Source organism: Piliocolobus tephrosceles, chromosome X, assembly GCF_002776525.5.
Source record: "Piliocolobus tephrosceles isolate RC106 chromosome X, ASM277652v3, whole genome shotgun sequence".
NCBI classification, from domain to species: Eukaryota; Metazoa; Chordata; class Mammalia; order Primates; family Cercopithecidae; genus Piliocolobus; species Piliocolobus tephrosceles.
This window is the reverse complement of record NC_045455.1, coordinates 89,844,191-89,871,881: the sequence shown is the minus strand read 5'-3', so window position 1 is coordinate 89,871,881 and position 27,691 is coordinate 89,844,191. Positions and strand designations below refer to the sequence as shown.

Below are 27,691 nucleotides of genomic sequence, written 5' to 3'. Positions count from 1 at the left end.
TGTCTTTTTACTTTCTTGATGTTGTCCTTTGAAGCACAGAAGTCTCCAATTTTAAAGAAGTCCAGTTCATCTACGTTTTTCTTTCCTCACTGTGCTTTTGGTGCCATATCTAAGAAACCATTGCCAGATCCAAGGTCATAAAGATTCATCGCTATGTTTTATCATAAGAGTTTTATAGTTTTACAACTCAAAAACAAAAAGTCAAATACTGCATGGTCTCACTTAGAAGTGGTAGCTAAGTAATGTGTACTCATGGACATTGCCTGTGGCGTGATAGACACTGGAGACTCAGAAGGGTGAGAGGGTATGAAGGGAAAGTGACGAGAAATTCTTTAATAGCTACAATGCACATTGTTCAGGTGATGGAGACACTAAAAGCCTAGACTTCAGTCCAGTATATCCAGGTAACAAACTTGCACTTGCACCCCTTAAATTTACATCAATTAAAAATGATTTTATAGTTTTGTTTCTATGATCCATTTTTTAAAATTTTAATTGTGGTAAAAACATCAGCTTTGCCATTTTAACCGTTTTTAGCATACAATTCAGAGACATTAATTACAGAATGTTATGCAACCGTCACCACTATGTTTTTCCAAAAATTTTCATCACCCCAAACTGAAACTCTGTGCTCATTAAGCAATAACTCCTCATTCTCCCCTTCTTCCCCAGCCCCAGGTAGGAATGAATTTTTTATTGTATTTTATTTTAATTAATTTAATTGTAAACAACTAAATGCAGCTGGTGATTACCATATTGGGCTGCACAGTTATAACATGACTAGTATCCTCTTGGTTAGACTGCAACAATCATTTCTAAGCTAGCTTTGCATTTATGATTATCCCTTTTATGGTTATCTATGGTCCGTTCTCCCATAAAAGCTGGACTATTCCTTTAAGAACGTAACTTACTCCATTTCATTTCCGGCTCTGAACCTTCCGGTGATTACCTATTAAAATTAACAAAGAAATCCAAGCTCTTTGTTGTGGTCCACATTTGTCTGCCCCTCTGACTGTCTGTATTCTCCTTTTCCTTCTCCCAGTGCCTGCAGCCCCCCTAACTTTGTAATGATCCTTGAGCTCATCAAGTGCTGTCTGTATTCAGACTCTGTAGTTTCTCTCCTCTGCCTGGAACACTCACCCTGTAGATCCCCATTTAACTCTCTCCCTCCTACCATTCAGATCTGCTCAAATGTCACCTCCTCAGAAAGATTCTTCCAGAGCTCCCTATCTAAGATAGCAAACCCTGTCACCCTGTATGCTGTTACTCTACCTTATATCTCCTGTGTTTTATTCTTATTTTTTATTAAGACAGGGTCTTACACTGTCACCCAGGCTGGAGTGCACTGTTGCAGTCATGGCTCACTGCAGCCTCAAAACTCCGGAGCTCAAGCAGTCCTCCCACCTCATGCCTCCCAAGTAGCTGGGACCACAGGCGAGCACCACCACACTCAACTGATATATTTCTTTTCTTTTCTTTTCCTTTTTCTTTTCTTTTCTTTTTTTTTTTTTTTGAGGCAGAGTCTCACTCTGTTGCCCAGGCTGGAGTGCAGTGGCATGATTACTCACTGCAACCTCCACCTCCTGGGTGCAAATGATTCTCATGCCTCAGCCTCCTGAGTAGCTGGCAATTCAGGCACCTGCCACCACACCCAGTTAATTTTTATATTTTTAGTAGAGATAGGGTTTCACCATGTTGGCCAGGCTGGTCTTGAACTCCTGACCTCAGGTGATCCACCTGTCTCCACCTTCCAAATTGCTGGGATTACAGGGGTGAGCCACTTCTCTCAGCAGCTAATGTATTTCTTTATAGCACTTACTACACCTGACATTTTATTGTGTATCTGTTCAAGGATTTATGTCCTGTCTCCATATAAAAACAGGGACCTTCTCTTCCCAGTTCTCATAATAGTGCCTGGCATAAAATAGGCTGTAAGTAAATATTTGTTGAGTACATGAAAGAAGAATGTTATTTGTTTCAAGGCTATAATCTATGTTAGAATCAAAGAGATGGTCTCTATACTAAACTGAAGTATTTCTTCACTGAGGCAGGCATTTAAAAGTGTTGCACTTGTTAGTAAAACAGTCTTAAGGCCAGTTCCTGAAAAATGAACCCCTACAGTTTTGAGTAACTATTTGCTAATACATCAGTGTGCTGCCTTCTTGGGATTAATTTAGCCTTTCTCTTACTTTTTTAACTTGCTCCATTCCTTCCCTTTTAATGAAGTCATGCCTAAGCTCCAGTCTGTCCTTGCCCCATCTCCCCTGAGCTTTGAGACCATTCCTTTTTAAGTTAGTGGCCATGCCTCGCCCTGTTCTTCTGTTATAACTCTCACTTTACCTAGCAGCAGGCCCTCCATTCAGTGCAGACTGTCATGTTGCCTTCCTGGTTCATCCTCCCTTATCCACAAATTTACCTGGCTGGAATCCGGAGACTGTGTGTGCCCAAGGGCTTGATTCAGGGACCCGTGCTTCCGCAGTTCCACTTATGACTCCATCATTATGCTGTTTTAGGAAAAAAAATAGATATTGATTCTCTCATAAGAGTGGGATTGTTCAACAAGCATTGGGTAATTCAGCGAGCCCAGATATGTATGTATAGCAGCTACTGGTTGGAAATTTGACCACAAACATCCTTATCTACCCAGCCTGTGGGCCACAGACCAGGACTGAGTATAAAAAAATAATAAAACCCAATGCCACGTGTGTGTCTTGTAAGTCGGAACTCAACATTGGGTACACATGAACATAAGGAAGAGAACAATAGACGCCAGAGAACTTGACAAGAGAGGGAGGGAGGAAAGGCTTGAAAAACTACCCATTGGGAGGCCAGGCGCAGTGGCTCACGCCTGTAATCCCAGCACTTTGGGAGGCTGAGGCAGGTGGATCATGAGATCAGGAGTTCAAGACCAGCCTGGTTAAGATGGTGAAACCCCATCTCTACTAAAAATACAAAAATTAGCTGGGCATGGTAGCGGGCGCCTGTTATCCCAGCTACTTGGGAGTCTCAGGGCAGAGAACTGCTTGAATCCGGGGGCGGAGGTTGCAGTGAGCCGAGATTGCGCCATTACACTCCAGCCTGGGTGACAGACTGAGACTTTGTCACAAAAAAAAAAAAAACTACCTGTTGGGTACTGTGCTCACTACCTTGGTGTCGGAGTCATTTGTACTCCAGACCTCAGCATAACATGCAGCTTTGTAACAAACCTGCGCACACACCCCCATATCTAAAACAAAAGTTGAAAGAATTAAGAATAAAGGAAGGTTGGCAGTGTCGTCCAAGGAAACTAAGCCTGATGTTAAAATAGGCTCTGACCACTCAGGATTAAAAACAGACTTCTCTATGCAGGTGTAGTGGAGATGATGAAGCAACTCTATTAGCATCCGTTGTTATAGACATTGTCATAGCCATCATTGAGAAGGAAAAAAAAAAAAAAAGGAAAATATAGGAAAACTGAAGCTTCAAATCCTTCTTGTATTTTCTAAACTCCTGTGGTTGGAGTGCTTGCGTTCCCCCAGGTGATAGGCTCTGGAAGCTCATACAGTTGCAAATGAGAACATGAGTAGTAAATACCCCCAAGATTCTTTCCAAGTTGTCATTATGAATTGGTTTAATATGCATGTAGTTATCTTTTTATTGGTCCATAATTCCATTTTAGCAAAAATTAAACATGAATCGTAAGGGAACACCTGGAAAAAGCCTCAACATTGGTGGCACTTAATAAAAATAGATAAATATGTTCTTATTCCTTTTTTAAAACAAACTGTACAAAGATAAATTTTAATGTTTATAAAAATGTAAGCATTTGGTTAGTTGGCTTGTTGGAAGCTTGACTTTATTTGCTTCATTTGGAGAGAATATAAGATGAAAATGTTCATTAGGAAGAGAAGTAGGCATTAGAATCACAAGATGGGATTTTGAAATATTCTGTGAGTTGATAGATGTTCTTAAAGTTCCTTGTTTAATGCTCCAAATTAAATAGGTGGCCATGCTCGGCTCGTTGGATGTTAATAGTAACTTCTTTGTTTTTCAGATACTGTGTTGACCAGTGGTCATGCCACCGACTATTTATTTGTTGGAAATATTGTTTACACAGTAAGTTTATCTCTGTTTATTAAGCCATTCTTAAGCAGCTTTTGTGTGGCTTGCACTTCTCTAAACGCTTAAAAAGAGCCATCCTCGTTGTTATTATTTATTTCAAATCTTCAAAATGTATTTTGTATATCCTTCAAAGTTCAGAATGTCTGTGAAATGCTTACGTCATCATTTCTGAAGGTTGTGCAGCGTCAAGGTTTCTGGACAGGTGGTTAACAGATTTCCCCATTCTTCAAACGACCATTTTACACCTGCCTGCAAAGGAAAACAACACTCAGGAAGGCAATTTCTCCCAAGCTAAGAAAAGGGCAAAGCTATTATTTATGAGAAAGACTGTTACTAGAACGAAAGCTCCTCTGGAAGTGAATCTGCCTGTATGTTCCCTGAAAATAACCCCTAGAGGATTAGCTCCTGACATGGCTCATACTTTCAAACCAGAGCTGCCTTGGGGAAACTAGCTCTGGAGTGGAGAGATGGGATTTCTCATGGAAAGTGAAAGTAACTCATTGAGAATAATGTTTTTCCAAACTGCTTTTTGTTTTCACAGTATGTTGTCGTTACTGTTTGTCTGAAAGCTGGCTTGGAGACCACAGCTTGGACTAAAGTAAGTTTTCTCTAGAATTGTTAATCTGTTCAGTATAGATATTTTTCATGCTATGGTTTCTTTTTAAGTCTTGGGGAAACAATAAGCAATATCTGGCTATCTTCTTTCAGATTTTCTGCGTCAAAATTGTGGTTTGATCTTTATCAGGGTAAATTTGTAATCCAAAGTCTCTTGGTGATTCATTTGCTTGGCACATAATACAACTCTAAACTATTAACAGTCATCTCATTTCAAATGTATATGCTCATTGTAAAAACAAAAACCATATATACACACACATATATGGAAAATATAGAAGGACCGAAAACATTTAATGTCCATAATTTTACCACCAAGAGACAGTCACTGTTAATGGTTTCCTGTAGAACCTTCCAGACTTTGTTCTGTGTCTGCATGTGTTTGTATTTTTTAATAAGATGATACATTATAAAACATACGACTTCATAATCCCTTTTAATTGAAATATATATTAGGCACATTTTCTGCACCTTAAAATACAATTCAACAAAGTTATTTTTCTTGATTAAAGAGTGTTCCGTTTTAGAGACATTCCATCATTTATTTCATCACTCTCTTATTTTAGACATTTTGCTTATTTCCAGCATTTAAAGATTATAACCAAAGCTTCATGTGTGTCTCTCACAAAGTGTCATGACCTGGCTGCTGTTTAAATGCTCTGCTAAGAAAAATGGGGATGAGGTGGGAGGTCAATGAGGAATCGGGAATCCCCTAGAGACAGTGGCAGTTAATCCCGGTGAGAGGTGACGATGACTTCGCTTAGGATGTTAGAGGAGGAGGTAGTGAGAAGTGGTCAGAGTCTGGATTCATTTTATCTTTCTAAAAGCTAGCAGAGCTTGCACATGGATTAGATTGTGGGGTGTGAAGAGAGAAAGAAGTCAAGGATCATCATTTTAAGAGGACAAAGAAGAACAAATGAACAACTCAGTAGGTGGTTAAAGGGACATTGTTAAGAGGCAACATCCATTTCAGATTTAAAAATAAAAAAACTTGACTAAAGGAACGGAACGATCAAAGTCTTGAAATGATAAATAAAAGCATCTTATTTATTTTTTCTGTTCAGCCACTCTGTTGCCAGATTAATGAGTCCTTATTGTAAGACAGCCACAGGTTGGAGCAAACACTTGCTATGAACTGAGAGGGGCCCACCGTCACTACGGGAGAAATCTTAGAATAAGGTCACCTGTGACAGCAAAAGCACCTTTATCTTCAGGGTACTTTGGGGCCATTCATTACTTGAACTCATTGTTAAACTTTCTGAGACATGGGAATTAGAAAGATTGAACTTCCCAGTAACTGGTGAGTCATCAACATCTTTCCATAAGGAAATGCAGCTTGGATGCAAGGATTCTGCAGCGAGTGGAGTTGGAGTGAACCTGCCAGGCCCTTCGAGAAGCCTGTCTGAGTGTCTGTTTCCCTCTGCAGTTCAGTCATCTGGCTGTCTGGGGAAGCATGCTGACCTGGCTGGTGTTTTTCGGCATCTACTCCACCATCTGGCCCACCATTCCCATTGCTCCAGATATGAGAGGACAGGTAAGTACTCCTGATTGGGAGTGTGCCTTCTGTGTCTTGTGACAGCAGTGTTTCTCCATGGGTGGGTGAGCAGGCTCTGTGTGTCTTACAACCACGGTGAGCTTCAGGAGAGGCTGGTCCTACCTGCTTCCATCAGAATCTGTCAGGAGAGAAACCAAACCAAAGCACCTGGAAGAGGTCTTCCAGTCCACAGAAACGGCATTTGAGGTTTCAGGTGTTACGAAAACTGTCAACTTAAATCCTCTGGCTCATTGGCATGCCCACATTTCCATAATGAATTATGTGTTAATTACACACAGTACCAATATGTATAGTTTGAAAACTGGAGCTGTTTTGAGTGGTTCCTAATCCAGTGATTATGTCAATTACAGTTTTGATGTTGTACTCTGGTTTGTTGTTATACTCTGCTGGGTCACCTGTGAGAGATGAATCTAACAGCTCTATGAACCAGATCATGGATAAACCAGAATCTCTCGTTGCTCATCTCTTTGAACTAGAGAGGCTGAGATTAAAGACCTTTACACTCATTTTAATGTTTTTTATTTTTTCTTTCATATGATCTTTGTCCAGTGCATAAGATTGAGCCATCAACAGTGACAAACTGCATCCTCTAATCCCACAGTATCGGGTGTGGAGAGGAATGAGCTGACAATCCTGTGGTCCACACCTCCTCAGTTTACCCAGGAAGCTGTGCAGGCCCAGGTTCCCAAGCCCACCCCACAGACCCCACCCTGGGGTTGCCCACATCCAGCACTGCCCTTAGACCCCAAGAGGCTGCTGGGCCCTGCACTTTAGGGGCCTCTGCGGCTGGGTGTGTTCCTCGGCACGGAGTGAAAAGCTATGAGGCACAGAGTCGGTCTTCCCACTTGTAACCTATTCTCTGGGCTCCCAGGACCCCTTGTTTCCTTCCTATACAGCCAAAGGCCCACTGCCCAGGCCTGCCTGGTCCTCTCTCCATATCCAGGCCAGTGTGTACACTCCTGGGCCAAAGGGGCAGCTGTTTGCAAGGCTGTGCACTGAGTAGATGATGTTTGCACCGGTGTTCCCGCCCACATTTGCAGGGACACTTGTGCCGGGGCACAGAGCCCAGAATGGGAAGGGAACTGTGGGTCAGGCTTCCATTGGTGTTCCTGCCCCAGGATACATACTTCAGGGCCAGGCCTGTGCATGGTACACCTGGCTCCTATCTCTGCCTTACTTACTCTGTAGACGTGAACAAAACCTCCTGGGTCCACCCAAGTGTGGACCATGTCTAGCAGCTGTTTCTTGTGAGATAGCCCAGGGTAGCATTATTTGCCGTTTCACCTGGTAGCTCTGTCAGCTCATAGCTCAGGTTGTCTGAGACCTCCACTGAGTGTGGGTGCTGAGCGGGACGGACCTGTCCTATGGGAGTGGGCTTGCATGTCGTCTAGTGCATCTTTGCTTTCTGTAAGGAAAGAGGACAAACATACAACATGCTTTTCAGTTTTTTTCCAAATCCAGACAGTAGATGAAATTAGAGGGCATTCAATGAGCCCAGAAGATTGTTGTGTAGCAAAATGAGCATTTTCCAACAAAGGTATTTTGTGTTTAAATAAATCAGTTCTATTTTAAAGCAGTGTGATTGATCCCCACAAAAAGCAAACCAAGAAAAGTATCCACTACAAGACAACGATCCTTTGGTAAGGCATAGGTGCTTAGAATATCTGCTTTGTGTTCTCTTCCTTTTGGTTCAGGATAGATCTGCCGTGATGAATATTTCATTTGGGGAATTTTATGATGCTGGACAATAGATGGGGCCTCGGCCGATGGCCATAGACAGTGTTCTAAATTAGAGAGTGACAGCTGACAGGACGGGGTCGCTTGGTGTGTGACTCACAGAAAAAGCCCATTCCTTTGAAAGCCCCTCCTGTTTCCTAGACAGAGAGCTGTGCCGGGGAGCCACGTGTACTTCAGTAACTCCAAATGTGCGAAAGTTAGGCTGCTTGCCACCTCCCATTCCCCTCGAGATACCGACTTTCCAACTGCAGAAGGACCAGGCTGATCATGCAGCTACTAAGGTGCCGACATTTTCACTGTGCCGATCACACAAGCATGATGGTCTGTATGGTTAGAAGGCTCAGATTAATGGTGACATTCACATACTTAAGGACTCTTCCAGCAGACATTTAGTGAGCTGTTTCTACCATCCAGAAGCAAAGAAGTGATCATATTCAACCACATTTCACCTCTCTGTAAAAGCTTATTTTTATTTGAAACATGTCGTTTTAATGACTTTATTGGTTGGTTCCCATGAAGCAAATGATAACAATGTGAAATAGAGGATAGCTGGCTGAAACCGAGGCTTTCATTAGGCAGTAAATGAGAGGAGTAGTGTGGTTCTCTAGTGGCCGGACTTCCGAGCAGGTACTCTGCTGTGAGTCTAAAGAACCGTGTGTCATCTCTAGTTTACCTCCAGGGCAGGGGGCTCCAAATGGGTAAAGGGGGCCAGGAAACCATGTGTAACTTTAGTGGCACAGCCAACCTTTGTACTGTTTCACCTGCAGTCTGCCACTGTGTATTTTGACTCAGCGCTTTGTTCATTCTTTGAAACATGGCAGGGAAGTATTACAAAACATCGTTTTGAACGCTTTTGAAGGATTGCTTGGGTGGAGAGTGGCTGAGACTAGCCTGAAGTCTCAGAAAGCCTTCCTGCTGGCTCAGGAGGACTTATATGCTGTCATAAAAAGACATAGGAACTGGGTTTAGGTGCACTCAGTAAAAGGAACTGGCTCTCTTGGGGAATTACTAAAAGCATGCCCACGCCCTGTCCATTCCTGGGGGTCTAGGTTGGTAAATGCTTAGGAGTAAAGGGTATTCCAGGAAAAGGCCACTTTTTAAAATGACTATTTGAAGAATGCCTCTAGTGATTTTTATAAACCGTTTTTTACGGTTCACTAAAGAGTAGGTTTTGGGCAAGTGAACCTGGTTATGTGAAGTTCTAGCATTAACCTAGTGCCTAATAGCAAACGGCATTTCTCAGAAGCCAGAACCAGATTTGACACACAAAACGTTCTGTCTATTCATAACATCTTCAGCCATTGAAAAGATGCATTGTTTCTGCCGGGGGTTTCCTAAACTAATTTGGTTAAATATGTCTTTGTCTTGTCCATTATATTTGGAGTTTTTGTCACGAGGGAGAATGCGGGCTTTCCCTTGAGGGCAAAGGAAAGGAAGAGCTATAGAATTGAGTTATTCTGTGCTATCAAAGAGTCTTTATCTTCCCTAAATCACCTCGTGATATGGTATGTGAAACCCACCCAGACAACATGTCAGGAAGTCCCAGTGGAAGTTTCTGAAATCAAAGAAGTCATCTGCATCCTTCCCCTCCTGAAAACACACCACATTTGTGGGATTTTAAGGGGCACCCTGTTTTTCCACTTTTGAAGCTTGGATTTATGGTAAATTAAAAACTTGGGTTGTGTCTGTCCTGGGGAATGCCAGTCCTCAGCTATGGAAAATACGTGATGATGTTTTTCCGTAGGGGGCCAGGTGCTTTTCTTTCCCTCATAGCATAACCATTAGATAGAATATGGGTCCCCAAAGCAAATACTTAAAGGTGGAAAATGACAAAATCCCTTAGCTCACCGCCTGCCCCAAAGTTGCCTGCTGAAGTAGAGCTTTGAGTTGGAAAGATGAGGGAAACTTAATCCTAGACCAGGTCAGGAAATGTGTTTCTGTTTTCTTCATGCTTTTCCCAACACCTCTGACTTTAGTGGTGCTGGAGGGAACGCCATCTTACTTGACCTCTGTTCAAAAGTCCGGAGACCTGGCTGTGTTCATGCCGCAGCTCTGATAAGTTATGTAACCACTGGCAAATCATTTTACTTGCATTAATCCCCTAATCAGCAAAGTCAGAATAATGCCACCCACCCTGATTACTTTAGAGGATTGTGATGAAGATGTAATAGGCTAGTGGGAAATCTAAAACATGCATGCTCTCCTTTTTCCTGGAGTGATGAACTGTTTTTGAACCTTCATCAATAAGAATATTGCTGTGATTTAAACTCCAAATTCTTTTAGCCAAAGAATTTTAACATTTTATAGGTTCTAAATGGGATGTTTTTCAGTAAGGTCTATTGACTATCTGCATCCAAATCATCTGGGTTGCTTGTCAAAATGACAACCCCCACACCCCAAAAATATGTGCAGGCAGTCACATAAACACACAGAGACATGCACACCCACACAGACGCACATATACACAGACACACACACACACATACACACACAAACACATATACGCACATACAAAAATATGTGCAGGCAATCACATACACGCACAGAGACATACGTGAACACACACACACACACAGATACACATATACACAGACACACAAAAATATGTGCAGGCAATCACACAGAGACATGCATGCACACACACACAGATGCACATATACACACACAGAGACACATATACACACAAAAATATGTGCAGTCACATACACAGACATACATGCACACACACACATACATGCACACACACACACTCACAGACGCACATGTACACAGACACATACGCACACAAAAATATGTGCAGGCAATCACATACACAGAGACATACATGCACACACACACACACAGAAGCACATATACACAGATACACAGACACACACAGACCCATATACAGACACATACACAGACATACACAGACACAAACAGACTCACACACAGACTCACATATGCACACACACAGACACATAGACACACACGGACACACATATACACAGACACACATATACACAGACACATACACAGACACACACAGACACAGACTCAGACACACAGACACACACAGACACAGACACAGAGACACACATGCACACACAGACACATATACACAGACACACAGACACATACAGACACACACATGCAGGCTCACAGACACACATACACACACATACACAGAGACACAGTGCACACACATTGACACACATGTACACAGCCACACACACACACAGACACACATATACACAGACACACATAGTGAATTGCAAACTCTGGGTGTGGAGCCCCAGCATCTTGGCTTTAGTAAATCTCCAGGTGATTCTTCCCTTTAAAGTTTGAGAACCACTGCTTTAAAACGCCTAAAACATGACTCTATTAGAATGTTTTAGCTCTTGCTGGGTGTTACAGGAGAAGGTGGTACACTGAAGATACAGCTGAGTGACTGCTCATGTTAAGTGGTTGTGTAAGATGGCCAGCTGGTGACGGTGACCACCTTCAGAGCAGCTAGCTTTCAAAATAGGGAATTACACCACAAGACATGAAATTGTTCACCATGGAAAAATTCTCCTCACTAACTTTTGCTGCTTTTCCCTTAAAGTTCTTTTCATTGCTAGTAAGAGAGGGGAAAAAAACTTTTTGACTTCAAAGCATAAAATCTGCAACTCTGCCTGCAGTGCCAAGCTCCTGACTCCAGCCAGTTTCTGGAATAGGACAGGCTTTTTTTTTTTTTTTTTTTTTTTTCATTCTAAATACAGGAATGGGTTTACTTTTGAGTTTTATGTACACACTTGTGTACGCACAATGCAAACCCCAGTGAACCAAAAGTAAACAGAGGGAGGAATGGTTTGCCCTCAGTGAATCAATGATTAATTCTTCATCTTCGCCAATGATCTGCCCTGGATTTATAGCAGGCCTAGGTATATTCCACATGAAACTTGCAAAGACTGATGTTAGTTTCCCAGTTGTACGTGCTTTAGGAGGTAAGCTGAGAAGTTGGGGTGATGTCAGGTAGGCGGCCATCTTTGCTCAGCTACCATTCCAGGATGTCTCTGGAGGATGGGAGCTTAAGTGGAGGAATCCACCCGAGGGTCAGGAAGAAGACCTGTTTTCAGGTGAAGGTCTGTGGTGTGGGGCATGTTGGGTTGTCCCACATCCATTCTCCTTTCACCCTTTCCTAAGGGTGCCCAGTGTGGATTCACTGATGTGACTTCCACCCCTAAGTCCAGGGGAAAGCTTCATTCCGTCCCTGCTGCCGCAGTGAGCAGGTCAGGAAGCCTGAAGGAGACACAGGGAGACACTTGCTGGGGGCTTCTAGGATAGCAACGAGTTTGCTCCTGAAACAAATCCATGAAAGAGCTGGCTTTCCCGGCTGAGCCACGTGGCTGCTGCTGTGATGCTGGGAAGGTTCAGGCACAGGAGGAAAATCACCCTCAGAACCCTCCTACGGCCTGAAAGATGGACTAGGAGGACAAAACAGCAAACAAAAACAAAAGCCTCTTTTTTATTGTTTGATTATTTTTTATTTGACAAGGACTCCGAAAGTCTCTCTGCGATTGTTGAGACACTGTATGAAGCCGGCCTCGCAGCCCATCCAGGCGGGGCGCTCGGTGAGAATCTCCTGTGTGCTGCCTGGCCTTGTGGGCAGCCCTTGCCAAGGAAGCCTCTCTTCACCCAAGTGCGGGTGTTGGGATGTTCCTTTAGCTTCCTCAGCCAAGGAAATAAATGCTTTTTAAAAACAAGCTTAGGGCTTTAGCGTGTTTAAACCGTTGTATCATACTCAAAGTTACAGATGGGTTTAAGGAGCTGGTAAAAATTACTTTAGCATTGCAATTATTAGTTTTTTAGTAACATTCCAGAAAACAACTAATAAGCGTATCTTACGCTTACTGGAATTTTTAATACAATATTGAATAGACTCAGTCCAGTTTTCCTCAAGTTTCAGAAGCCCGTGGCATGGCTGGTGAGGAGCTGTCAGCCTCGTCCAGGAGGAAGTCTTATCGGCAGAGACTCGCCTTTCGGTTTGAAATAACATCGTGACATCTTTCTGTACAGTTTTCTTGAGTATTGAAATTGGCCCGGTTATTCACTGACGTCCAATTTACATTCTGGCTTGTGGAATAGTGAGACTCGTTTGCAAGAAGTAACACAGTGTTTGTGGGTGACGTCCTCATCTGAATGCAAAGCACGATGAGCGAAGTTAATACGGCACCGACTTCCTGGCTTCTGCTGCACCTGTGACTGTTGTCGCCTGCACCCCAGGGTCCCCCATCTGTGTGCATTTCCTTCCTAGAAGGCTCCCAACACCAGTCCTTTTCTGAGGCAAGTCCTAGAACCAAAAACAAAACTATAACAACAACAACAAAAAAAAAAACCCTCTTCATTGGTAATAAAAATCAGAAACATTCAGTTGGGCAGTGCTAGCTAGGTGAGTTCTCACAGCCTGTAAATATTTGGGTTCTAAAATCAGAATACTCAGCGTCCATCAGACAACAGTTTTGTCAGAAAATGGCTTTTGTCATTGTTACATATAATGCCCACTTGTTTCTGTTTTTCTCCTTCTGGTTAAAAACAAAGGAGAAAGTATATTTTTTTAAGTTGGAAGCTCCTTTAAGTGGTTTCAGATTCTTTCCACAGGCAGTGATGGGAACATAACTCCCATTATCCTAATTGCCTCTGGATTCTCCGGAATCCTCCTGGATTAAAGTGACCCGAATCCGATTTCTTTCCTGTTCAGTGCAAATTGTAACTGGGAAAGTAGGATTTGAACTAAATTAAGCTAATGCCTAAGACATTTAGGAAGCTAAGTGTATTATCTGAAATATCCATACTTGCGTTATTTCTAAGCTTGTTTTTCAGGTATATGAAGGGGATAATATCTATCTTAGGGTTTAATAGGGAAATTAAAGAAAATGAGACATGTCAGTAACAGTAAGTAATATTTATTGAACAATTGAAATGAGAAAAGTTCTCTCGTCCCCCTGGCAGGGCATGTGGCAGGGGTGTGGTTCGCTCCTTCAGTGCCCCGCTGCTCAGACCTCTAGGGGAGCGCACAGACCGGCAGGCTGTGGGGCTCCGACCGCACTGCAGTGTCTAGGGGTGAGTGTTTACAGCTCCTGAACTCCAGTGAGCGTGTGTTACAGGGTGCTCTTTTAGTTTAGCTGTCCATAGGCTGCTTGTGTTAACCAACTCAATGAGACCCTCTACTTTGTCACAAGGACAGAGGGCTTTGTGTAACCCAGGTTCATGCCTTGGGTGTACCGGAAGAATCGGATCACAGGTGGGCTTGGAGAATGAGTGCAAGATGTTGTTGAATGGAGGTAGCTCTCAGCAGATGGGGGAGCCAGGAGGGAGTTGGTTTTTCCCTGGAGTTGAGCTGCTTGGCAGCCCGGCTTGTCCTCCAACGGCTCCGGCCAAACTCTGTGTCATTCTGGCGCTAGGTGGCCTGACGGTGCGCTGGTGCCTGTCCGTGCATTCCTCTAGACATCCAGCCGCCCAGTGTTCCTCTGCCGATGTGTTCCTCTCGACGTCCAGCTACCAGTGTGTCTGCCTGCTAGGGTCTTGGTTTTTTAATAGGCACAGGATGGGAGCGTGGCAGGTCAGGGTGGTCTTGGAAAATACAACATTTGGGCAGGAAAACAAAAATGCCTGTCCTCACCTAGGTCCCTGGACACAGGCCTGGGGGTGGAGCCCTAGCCAGGGACCATGCCCTTCCCACCTTCTGCATCATTTAAAGGGGTCACGCCCTTCCCTTCCTAGCACTTCCCTTCCATATGACAATTACTACGTACCAGGCAAAACATATTCCTGAAAATATGTTTAATATATGCAGTTACATGTGTAACGAAGTAAGCGTCACCTCATTCGGTAATCTGCAACCACATGAGGAAACTGAGGCTTAGCGAGAAAGGATCAGTCTCTCGGCCAGGCAGGGAATGGAGTGGCTGGCATTCCTCTGGAGTCAGTTGGACTCCAGGCTGGATCTCTCACTTTGTGATGATGGAAAGCAGCTACAGTGACGACGAACCAGGTGTCTGAGAAATGGTGCTCAATTCTCCTTAACATTTTGCTTTTTAATACATTTTATCTGAAGTGACTTACCCCGCAATGCAATCGAATTTTTAAAATATGAATGTTGAGTGAGAAGGAATAAGCAGACTTTATGTTTGAGCTGCAGTCTTCTGTCCATGAGCCCAATCTTTTTTAAAGTAAAGCAGGTTTCAAACAACAGGACTGATTTTTTACGTTCATTATGGAAAGCCCTCATTTCTTGAGTCTTTGTCCTCCCTTCCCCCGTATACAGTTTCCTCCATTTTGGCAGTTTATTTTCTTTCTGGCCTCTCATCTCAAGGATGCTGTGTGCTAATTAGAGGCCAGGCGGCTTTGATTGTGAGTGGGTGTTTTTTTTCTTCAGAAGTTTTGTTGTGGTGTTGGCATTTGTCATTCATTCTGATGTTAATTTTTAAAATATCTGTCAGCAAATTAAAGTACACATTACATGCTGATTTTGTTTGTTTGTAATATTTATGCTCAGTGGTCACAGTGTACGTTTGATGTGGTTTTGAACTTTTCCTTTCTTGAAACATGTGGAAATGTGTATGTGGGCCACTCTTGTTAAGATTCTGCACAGGGATTTTCTCCTCCAACATCTGCAGAGGGAGGTGGCCTTGTCTGATGGCTGGAGATCATCATCATCACAGTTCTCCAACCCAGAGATGGCAGGGATCCTCAGGTTTATCCTATTTAAAAGGTATGAAAATGGCAGAGAAAGGCCACCAAGTCCAGTTATGCAAGAAAACATGACCACGGTAGGTTAGAGAAGAGAGAAGCATAGCATGCTAGTAAGCATGTACCAAGATGTTTCTGTTTTATGTAAATGATGATGCGAAAGCTATTGTGGACAATATCTGAGAGGCCCAAAATACTGAACAGACTTAAAGTAGGTGAGATTTTCAGTGACTGTTGCTTACGTCGGCAGCACATCGAGGCATCCACTGAGTAAACTGGGTGCTTTCTGAACTGTGATTACCAGCTGTCCTAAGTGTTGGCATTCCTTTGGCTGAAGACAGGAAAGAGAAATCTAGGTTGCTTGTGTCTGTGCTCATATGTGTACTTCGAGTCGCAATACTTTCTTAGTGATTGAAACCCGATTTCAATGCAGGATGGAAACTGAAAGACGGACGTATTTAAACGTGCAGAATGCTTTCCACTGTGCTCTGAAGGCAAGCCCTAACTACCTTGCCCAGCAGCAGCGACATCTCTCGTGCAGGGTCCAGTGGCATCTTGTCATCTTCCGCCCGCCCTCCATCCATTCCCCTCACCACTTGCCCTTTTTCAGAACACGCGTTCAAATGGTGCTGATTTTACCTCTTTGCCACCTCTAGGGTCTGGATCTGTGACCCAAACTAGTCAGCCGGGTCCTCTGCCTCACTGAGCGTGACAATTGATTCAGGAATGCACATGGTGCCCCAGGCTGGACTATCGCTTAAAGACAGTTCAAGGATTTTTTGCAGAAACTAATTGGGGGATGAAGCTCTTTTGCTGCTGGGTCTCATAGGAGGGTGGTGTCAGCCTGGAGCGGCTAGGCCCCCCTGCAGAAGGTGGCTGGCTGAGGACGAATTGAGCACAGAGGAAAGGTGAACTGAGAGCCATCAGCATGGAGCGTACCCCTGGATCCAGCTCTGCCTGAAGCTAGAGCCATCTCTGGCCTGTTGGGTATTGTTGTTCTATAGCAGAAACACAGTTTGTTGGTTCCCTTTTCCTACCATGCATCTATCATCTTGGAGTAGGAAGGGACTTCGTCTACTTTTTGTAGCCTTCAGTATGTCCTTCCCCCAGCTTCTTTACCCAAGGGAAAGAAGGCAGCCTTGGGTAGAAGCTAATCGTTTGAAATAGGGAAGGAAATAGGAGCTTTTCTAAGCGAGGCCTCTTTCTCTTGGCAGCCAACAATTCTAAATGGCTTAGAGTCAAATAGTCCTGAGCAGTGCTGGCCAATAGAAATATAATGGGAGACTTGTGTATAATTTTACATTTTCTAGTGGCCCCATTAAAAGAGCAAAAAGAAATTCATTTTATTGATATCTTTTATGTAGCTCAACATTTCTAAAATATTATCACTTTGAGATGTAGTCAACATAAAAAGAAGTGGTTAGTGAAATAGTATGTGTTCTTTTTTTTTTTTTGTACTGAATCTCTAAGTCCAGTGTGTGTGTTGTAACTACTACACGTCCTAAATCAGGCTAGACTCAGTAGCATCTGGCCAGTGGCTGCTGTGTTGGACGGTACAGCTCTTGACCACCAGACATCTGGAAATGCAGATTCATTCTCCAAAGCTAAATTTAGTGCAGGCAAGATCAAGAGGTAGGAAACTCAGCCTCAGCCCAGATCCTCCAGGTTCCTCCCACACACTTGGGGCGTGCACTGCCTGACTTCTATTTTAGTCACTCATCATTGAAAGGGTTTTGGCTTTTACACAAGACTTTCCCTAAAAATAAAACCTGGGAACAACTGAGCTCTTAATCTACAGGCTTATTAATTGCTTTAAGTGGAGTTTGTAAATCAAGATTTATAAAGTGTGGATCTGACTCAAGTCATTTTTCCACAATTTTGGCTAATCATTTTCTCCTGAATGTTGGAAGGAAGAGGTCACGACCTGGGACTTGGGTCATATTTATGTCACACTGCAACCAGCTGAGCAAGAAGAATCTGTGCCACTCAAAATAGGTTAGGTCTGTTCCTTCTAAATCATTCCTTTATTATGTAAGTGCCAATTTCTAAGCAAGATTGTTATTTAATGTCTAAGATTGTGGGAACCTTAGGTTCTTAGACATTATTTAATGTCTAAGATTGTGGGAACCTTTCACCTTTGTGTCCTTTTTGAGTTTCAGTCTTCTCCCCCCTTATTATGATGAATCCAGGTCCTGTCATTTTTACCCCCTAAGTATCTCTTTTTTTTTTTGAGACAGAATCTCGCTCTGTCACCCAGGCTGGAGTGCAGTGACGTGATCTCTGCTCACTGCAAGCTCTGCCTCCTGGGTTCACGCCGTTCTCCTGTCTCATCCTCCCGAGTAGCTGGGACTACAGGCACCCACCACCACGCCCAGCTAATTTTTTATATATTTAGTAGAGACAGAGTTTCACCGCGTTGGCCAGGATGGTCTCCATCTCCTGACCTCATGGTCTACCTGCCTGTGCCTCCCAAAGTGCTGGGATTACAGGTGTGAGCCACCGCACCCAACCTTTAACCCCTAAGTACCTCTTAAATATATGTTTCCACCCTGTTTCGTCCCATCCAGTTAGTTTGTGCAGCATCATTTCTTGCATGGACGATTGCAGTAGCCTCATGACTAGTTCTTAGCATCTGATCTGCCTGGACCCATTCCTCTACTGGAGCCAAAGTGATCTTGCCAAATGTAAGTCTGATGTCATTGTTCCCTGGGGCCTGTTGCCCTCAGGATAAAGCCTGGGGACATTTACCTGGCCTCTGAGGCCCTGCAAGGCCTACCGCTGCTCCCTTAATGCTCTGCCTCACCCCATCCACTCTGGTGGCCTCCCACTTCCTGGTGTGAGGAGTGAGCTCCCACAGGGCGTTTACACCTGCTCCTCTCACTTCCTGACTGCACTGGTCTCTGCCTTCTACCAAGTTAATGCTTACACAGTGTTTAGGTCTCAGCTGCTTGATCACTTCCCAAGGGAAGCCTTTCCTCATATCCTGGACCTACGTGCTCCTATTGTACGTTCTCTTAATACCGTTTACCTTTCGCTTGTTGTGTAATACTTACCACAACTAAACTCTACATACGTGTATGAAGTATCATCTCACATCCATTGGGGGCCACTCTCAAAAACACAAGAATAGAAAACAGAAAATAAGTAGTTGGTGAGGATGTGGAGAGATCGAAACGCTTGTGACCTGTTGATGGGAGTGCAACATGGTGCAGCTAATATGGAAAACAGCATGGAGGTGTCTCGAGAAATTAAAAATAGAACTACCATATGATTTGGTTACCGCACTTCTGGGTATATACCCAAAAGGATTGAAAACAGGGCCTCAAAAAGATATTTGCACATTCATATTTATAACAGCGTTACTCAAAACAGTGCGGAGGTAGACACAATTCAAATGCCCATTAAAAGATAAATGGATGAACAAGATACGATATATACACACAATGGGATGTTATCCAACCTCACGAAAGAAGGAAGTCCTGTCACCATTCTACAACACGGTTAAGAGTTGAGGACCTTATGCAAAGTGAAATATTCCAACATGGTTAAGGATGGAGGGCATTATGCAAAGTGAATAAGCCAGTCACAAAAGGCAAATACTCTGTGGTTCCCCTTCTATACAGTGAGTGCTCGTCGAGACAGGAAGTGCCGTGGCAGTTGCCAGGGGCGGGGGGAGGGGAAACGAAGAGCTGCTGTTTGATAGACACCGAGTTTCAGTTTTGCCAGATGAGAACGTTAGAGAGCTGTTGCACCACAGCGTGACTTTAGTTAATGATACTGGATTGTACATTTAAAAATGGCCAAGATGGTAAATCTTATGTTTTTATCACGATGTTTAAAACGTACCTCCGTGTGATTTACTAAATCATATCAGCTTCTCTCTCTAAACTGGAAGCTCTGTGAGCGAAGTGAATATTCTCAAATATATCCTTAGTACCTAGTACCCATCCCTTTTTGGTATTCAGTAAATATTTAAATGAAGGAATTAATAACATTGAACAACCTCTCGTGTACAATTGAGAGGCTATAGTTGGCTCTGTGCAGTTAGTGCATGGTATCTGTTTGCTGCCTTAACACAAATAGATGCCAAATGTTTCAGCATTTATACAATTATAATTGTATAAATTACACACAGGATCTGTACCGAAGAAGTGATTAATAGATTAATGAATTTAGCGTTTTTCTTAAGAGAAGTGTGTATAAAAAGTCAGCACCACAAACCATGTTTTTTTCACCCAAAGAATGATAGACATTTCCATTTAAAATTTCAGCCCAACTGTTTTAGCCACATGGGTGGTGTCTGTGGTATGATATTCATTGATATTGGTGTTTGGAAACGGTTAATAGTCACACTTAATTTCTTCATGGAAAATGTTTGTTTGGGAGATGATATTAAAGGAGAGGCAAAAATGAAGTTAAGGTGGATATTTTTGAGCACGTAATTCTAGGATGTACTACGCTAATCATTCTCCGATGGTTTTATAGAGATTAAAACTGAGGAAGACAGTGGGTCACAGACGGCACTAGCAGAAGTGTATGCACCCTAAACCGACACATTGTTGGGCAGCATTGTCATCATGATGTTCAAGGGACTGCCATTTCCAAAGTCATAAATCTAAGCCTGTGTTGGAGACAGGGTTTGGTTGAGAAAAATGTGACACATAGATAGCAGCCGGCCTCCAATAAATCTGGGATGATTTCATGGAAGAAATGGAACTTCTCTGGGGCGTTGTTCCTCAGTGGATCGGGAGTGGGTGTTTCAAGGCCCCGCTGCCTTGGAAGAGGCTGAAAGGGAAGGCTGGGTCCGGCCCTAGGAGCTCAGCTGGGGCGTAGGATTTCAGTGTCAAGTAAAGCTGTATTACAAGAGAAGAAAAAGTTTAGGATTTGGAAAGTCTATCCCCAGCACAGCATCTTAATTAAAGGAAAGAGTAAGGAAAAGCGGCGAGTAAAGTGGCTGTGAGTGCAGTAAAGAAGCAGAGCTGGGAAACGGAGAAGGGGGGAGGAAACAGTGATTGATAACAGGAGGATGAGGAGCCTGACTGTGATGGGGAAGGCCAGGTGGAGCCAAGAAACCTGGAAAGAGAGGCTTTAAAAATTTCACTGCAGGAAATTGCAGGCCTGTTGAGAAACTTTCCTATGTATGGCATCAAAACAGAGTAAGACTGACCATGAAAAAAGATCCTTTAACATAGTAAGTCAGAACTTTGCCTTTTTATGATTAATGTGGGAAAAGTAATTCTTAGAAATAAAAGGAAATGGAGGAAATATCAACGTATGAATTTTATTTGTGCTCTTTTTCTGAATGCTAAATCGTTTAAAGTGAATCCTTAATAAGAAAAAAGAAAAAGTCTTTGTCTAGAATGTAAAGAAAAAAGAATTTTTCCACTATTCAAAGAGAATTAAATATTGCATTAGGGCCTTATAACAGTTTTCTATAATATAAACTAACTGATTCTAAGTGAGATTTTAAAATCTAAGATGAGCATGATTTTGGAAAATAGCTCATTATTGCTGAGATTGTTTGTTTTGAACAGGAAATATAAAATCAAGAAGCAACTTTAAATAATTAACAAAGTTATCTACTTGGGGATTTATTTTTATTTAAAAAAAAAAAAAAAAACTAATTCTTTTTTTTCCCCCAATGTTTTCAGTGATTCAAATTTAGTGGAGTAAACCTAATGAGGTAATATTCTCATACATGATGTGAAAGTAAATTTGATTCAAACTTTTATGTAGTTCTTCTGACATAGCTCATCTTAGTGACAGATTGCCACCTACCAGATGCCATTTTAGGCCACTTTCTCCACCCAAAACTTTTTTTAAAAAGGAAAGTCATTCTCTTTATTCTTCAGTATCACTATGCTAGAGTTAGGAGTTGTCTAGAAAGTTACAGTTTGGGTCCAGGTGGTCCACAGAGCTCACTTCTTTGTGTTTTAAAATTTGATAGGGTGAAATGAGCTTCCAACGCTTAAAGCTCCAATCGTGGAACGTCTGACCCATACAGCGATGTTGAAAGCTGTATTTTTTGTGACTTCTCCATGTCGTTTCACTTTGTGTCATTGATACAATATTCATTCATGTTGTATGTCTCTTGCCTTCAAGTTAGTTCTCAGTTGTCTTTCCTTTTGATGTCCTTGGCACCCACCTCACCCCCTCCCCACCCTGCAATTCTGTTTCCAGTTCAGTAGCAGTTATTTAAGGGTGTTTCCTCCCGTGTTCCTTAGAGCAAGTGCCTTTCTAAACTTTCGTACTAGGCATGTGGCGTAAGTTTCTGTGTAGTTTATCAATCCCAGTTTTTGCCTAGAGACCCCTCTTAAGCTGTTTACTGCCAGAATCGCCATTGCAGTGAATTCTAAAGCCATTGTATGAGCCCCAAGCGTTTCAGACATGTCAAGGAAAGTAACTGTGTTCATTAAGCACAGTACTTAGTGCTTTCAATTGCTGACAAAGGGAAAATGCTGCTTTTCCAGTGACTTCTTAACAGCGTCACCTGTGTATACAGAGAACCCTCAAAGACCTGATATGTATTTGTCAGACTCAGAAGATTGCCCAAGAAAATAACTAGTTTGCTAAATGGATTGTAAACAAAATGGTATCAGTCTAACCACTCACTTCCACTCAGTTCTGGACAATGGGGGTTCACTTACGCCTTTAGATGAGAAACTTTTTGAGGACAGCATATTCTATAGCGTGAAGAAGACAACTCAGGAAATGTGTGAGGAATGGATGACAAGAACAGGAGGGGAGGGCCAGACGAGAAACCACAGGAGCCCCCTCCTCAGTCACCGCCAGTCGGGCTCCTTCAGACAACCCTGTGACTTGCTGTATAAGGTGTATCAAAACAAATGAACCTAAATCATTCTGAGTAATTCCATGTCATCTACACGCATGGTCTCCCGGTGTTACAGGAAAGGGGTCCCAATCCAGACCCAAGAGAGAGTTCTTGGATCTTGTGCAAGAAAGAATTCAGGGCGAGTCCGTACGGTAAAGTGAAAGCAAGTTTATTAAGAACGTAGAGGAATAAAAGAATGGCTGTTCCATAGGCAGAACAGCCCTAAAAGCTGCTGGTTGCCCATTTTTATGGTTTTTTCTTGAGTATATGCTAAACAAGGGGTGGATTATTCATGCCTCCCCTTTTTAGACCACATAGGGTGACTTCCTGAGGTTGCCATGACATTTGTAAACTATGATGGTGCTGGTGGGAGTGTAGCAGTGAGGATGACCAGAGGTCACTCCTGTCACCATCTTGGTTTTGGTGGGTTTTGGCTGGCTTCTTTATTGCGACCTTATTTTATCAGCAAGGTCTTTATGACCTGTATTTTGTGCCGACCTTGTATCTATGTCATCCTGTGACTTTGAATGCCTTGTCTGGGAATGCAGCCCAGTAGGTCTCAGCTTCATTTTACCCAGCCCCTATTCAAGATGGAGTTGCTGTGGTTCAGACACCTCTGACACCAGTACCTCAGGCTCTCAACGCTCCGAAAAACAGTCCCTGCCCTCCCCTCGCCCCAGCACATTCCACTCACCCTGTCTCCACTCATGTCCATCATCACTTCCCCAGGAACAGGAGCTTAAAATTCAGCCACCTTCCCACTCTGTCTGCCTCATCCCTCACATCCAGAGCAGCGTCATGAGTGTTCACTCCTGCAGCCGTGTCATTTGTGCGTCCCAGCGTTTATACCATTCTACCACCGCTCTCCTTGCAGATCGCCATGCGATTTGCTCCCAGAAGGCACAAGCCTTGTGCACACAAACTTGGTCTATGGGGCATGTGGACGGGGCAGGAGAGCAGAGGGCATTCGGCACTGAGGACGAGAATTTAAGTAAACTTAAAGAATCAGGACTTTGAGTATCTTCTTTTGTTGTGGTTTATTCCCACAAAAGCGTATCTTAAACTCTCATTCTCTGCTAGTGTCTCTTTTTGAGAAATGCTTTATCAAGCACCTGGGACAATATCTCCAGTGGTGTCGCTAATTGAAGCTGGCTAGTGAAAGGGAGAGCAGGAAGCTCTCTTGGCCACTGGCCTTGACCTTATAAGTTCGGGGCTATAACCTAAAAATACTAAACTTTATTAAATATGCCAGTTAGGGTCTTTGGTTACAATGAAGGAAAAAAAATGGACTTTGCTTAATAAACAGAAAAAGAATGTATAGATGGTTATCATGCAATCCATAGAATATATGAAAAAGCTGAAGAACCAGGCTCAGAAAGCTGGTAGAAGCCAAGGAGGCTACTTCAGACCACTTGGTCAAGACTCAACCCTAGCACTGCCACCATGGGATGTGCGCCTCTGCTGGCGATGGATTCTGAACTCCACCCTCCAACTAATCTTTGAGGTGCCCAGTGCTGGCAGGCGCATCTGATGGGCAAGCCCAGGTCTCCCACTGCGCACCTGCTGTTTCCTTTCTGCAGTGGTTCTTCAAGCAGAGTTACGCCAACAGCCCCAAATGTGTTTTAGGATGGTCCTGGTGATACCCGCATTCTCCTGCAAATAATAGGAGGGAAAATGTCTTTTTCATTCGGCTTCCATAAGGGAAAGACGAGGAAAAGTCTAGACCTCTTCTTGAATGTTGTCTCCCAATGAGAAGACACATTTGCCTAACTCAACAGATAATTGAGTAAGTTGAAGAAATTAAACTTAAAAAAAAAAATTCAGTAATGCACATAGACAAAGCAAGAGTTTTCCCTGTGAGAAAACTTAAATAAGGCAGACCTGAGCTTGATACACTTTACAAAGGTAGATGGTGAAAAAGAGGTGGCCTCCTAGACAAAGCCACAGCGGCATAGGCCTGTCCATGGAGTGTTCTGTCCATGGGGTACTGTTTTGGGCACAGTGACAGCGAGGAATAATCAGTTATCAGATAATCCTAAAAGCAGAAATTGACTACATGTAATCATACATAATTCGTCAGTGTCTAAAGCAATTTAAATAACAATTTTCCTTTCCCTTGTGCTTCCAAGATCAATCCAGCAGCTAATCCATAGACAGCTACCTCTTGGCAAACTTTGCTTTTTGTGAAGTAGCCGCATGTCCCATCAGATTAAAAGTGTAATTTCTTTGTTTTCACAGGATGCTGTCTAGTCAGGAGCAACCAAAAAAAAAAAAAAAAAAAAGAGGAAAAAAATGTGATTAGTATTATATCATTTTATTAATGAAGGCGCTGGTAGTTTCACACTTGAGTAAATCAGTTATTACAAGCAAGGAAAGTTGCTCTCCAGCCGTAATCCTGACAGTGAGGCCTCAGGGGTATTGAAAGGTTCCAGATGACTTTTGTTTTTGCAGTAGAATTTAGGCATTGTGAACTTCTTTCTAGAACACAGTTAGGTCAGTTCATGTAAATCTACTGGAAGAACCTTTACAATAAGGAAATGCTATTGATAAGCTACCATTTTTCCATTCCCAGGAGCTACTATTTATTGTTACAAGTTATGTTCCCCTAAATGAAAAAGGCAACCTCACCTATCCCTTCATGCCCCCACAGCTATTCAGCATAAGTTAATCTTTTCAACAGAAGCAGCCAACTTTTCTAGCAAAGGAATTTGCAGTCTTTGTGGTTTGGGTAAAAAGGTGGCTCATTTTACCAGTTGCTTGATGAAATATGTTTCATGATAAATTCAAACTTTCCCCAGAAAAATTCCCCCAAATCTACTTTTCTGTACAAAATTCAGCATGAAAGCCTTTCTCTGTTGAAGCAGCCAAAGATTGAGTTTGTATAGACCTGGGCAAACAGTTTCGGGTCCAAGGTTAAGGATATTTATTGCTGGAGGTATTACATGTATTCGTATCCAGGAAGAACAAAATTCAACACCTTGATACTGGTTTTCAAATATATTGATTTACTTTCTTTTGTTTGGGAGGCATATTTTTTTTTTTTCTCCCTGCCCTCTTTTTAATCCTTTTCCACACTTAGTAGAATGTGGAAGGATTTTTGCCAGGGCTAACTAGCAAAGGTATACATTGTGTTAATACACAGGAGATCTCCTGGTTTCTTGCACCGACTTCAGAGAAAGCTGCTTGCACTCTGACTTCGGCATAACATGCAGGAAATTCCTCATTGGTCTGCCCAATGCAATAAACAGACCTCCTGCGTCTAACCGCATCCATGCTGAAGTTTCTCATGTGGGGTTACTTTTGCTTTTCCTGTAAAAGTTAAGGGTCGCAGCATTCCCATTCCACACTTTGTTTCGCTCCTTGGCTTTGGAATTTGTGTAGGACTGTGCTTGAGGGTTAATAGGACTTGTGGTTTTATATTTTTATGTTCTTCATGCATACAGAAAGGATAGACTAGGTAAACAAGTCGTCCATGGAGAGGGGGAGAGAGAGAGAGAGAGAGAGAGAATAGATGCTCCTGATATACCTTACAGTATGTCAGCTTGATCAGAAAGCCAGAAGTCACAGGCTATATACCTGTGGGTACTCTTTAAGGACATTGTTCTACTCACTGCAGGCGAGTCCCCTAGTAACCCCTGCTACTCAAAGTTTGGTCCCCAAGGCAGCAGCCTCGGCCTCATCAGAGGGCTTGTAGAAATGCCGAGTCTTAGGCCCCAGCCCAGAACTACTGGACTAGAATCTACATTTTAAGCCCCAGGTCTTTCCTAGAACCTAAAAGGCAGAGAGGTCCTGGGTGACGTGCCATGCCACCAGAGTGTCTGAGTCCATTTCAGTAAGGATGCCACGGGCGGGTATGAGGGGGAAAGCAGGCTGACCACTGGGGCAAAGAGAAACAAGAGCCTGGAAGGACATCGCCTGAGTTAAATTATGCTCATTAATTCAATTTGAGGCAGGAATGTGTGTAAATAAACGCTGGCAGCTGCAGCAGCTCTGTTTCCTGCAGGGCTCAGGCAGGAATGCAGGGGCCATTGGACGTAAAAACCTGACTCGGCATTGGGTGGATATTTCTGCAACCACGAGATAATGACGGAAAGGATGGTATTATCATTATCGTATTAGGGAAGTCTTAAATGCAGAGTTAAGTGCCAAACCAAGTGGAACTGGAGAGGCTGTGTTAGCATAGATAAAATCTTCATTATTTGGAAAGATTAAGCTTACTTGACTGCTCCCTCTTCTATTTTTTTAAGTCAGTACAGATCGGATTTCCAGGGGGTTACAATGAGTAGGACAGCGCCATGGTCAGACGCAGCCTGTCAGTTTTTCCAAGTAAATAACCTTTTCGCATCCACTTTTTCTCATACAAGAAAGACTAAGTTCATGAGAAACAGGGAAAAGAAAATTGAATTATGTAGGTTAAGAACAACTCCATTGTACCGTAAACCTGTAATATATTTATTTGTTTAATTTTTGGCTCATTATGTGTTCATTCATTGTTATGAGGGCTGGGCAGCGGATCACCAGTTAGCCAGTTAATGTTTGTTAAACCCCATGCGGCGTGCTGGGCAGACACTTGCTCACTTAACCTTTGGAAGATGGCTCTTGTTTGTACTGTCATTTTTGGAAGCTCATTGAATATTATGAATTCTAAAGAGATGTCTGTTTTGCAGATTAAAAATGAGCCACAAATTGCTTGTTTCTACTTACTGATGGAATGGCACTATGAATGAAGAGAGTCATGTTCTTCTTAAACTGGGCTTGTTGTCCTTAAAGCCCCTGTGCCTGAGATGATGATGAGGATGGTGATGGTGATGGTGATGGTGATGATAGTGACGGTGATGATGGTGATGGTGATGATGGTGATGGTGATGGTGATGATGGTGATGGTGATGATGGTGATAGTGATGATGATGATGGTGACGGTGATGGTGATGATGGTGATAGTGATGATGATGATGGTGACAGTGATGGTGATGGTGGTGATGGTGATGGTGATGATGGTGATGGTGATGATGGTGATGGTGATGGTGGTGATGGTGATGGTGGTGATGATGGTGATGGTGATGGTGATGATGGTGATGGTGGTGATGGTGATGGTGATGGTGGTGATGGTGATGAGGATGGTGATGATGATGGTGATG

At 42.9% G+C, this 27,691-nt stretch overlaps 1 protein-coding gene across 2 annotated transcripts in view; it reads left to right on the top strand.

The window, feature by feature from the left end:
- ATP8A2 (ATPase phospholipid transporting 8A2) overlaps positions 1–27,691 on the top strand; it is a 678,655-nt gene that overhangs the window by 514,679 nt on the left and 136,285 nt on the right. For both annotated transcript variants that reach the window (XM_023190282.3, XM_023190283.2), the window contains 3 exons: positions 4,034–4,095; positions 4,643–4,699; positions 6,143–6,250. In XM_023190282.3, the coding sequence (XP_023046050.2) occupies positions 4,034–4,095; positions 4,643–4,699; positions 6,143–6,250 (227 nt within the window). The remainder of the gene's footprint in view (positions 1–4,033; positions 4,096–4,642; positions 4,700–6,142; positions 6,251–27,691) is intronic.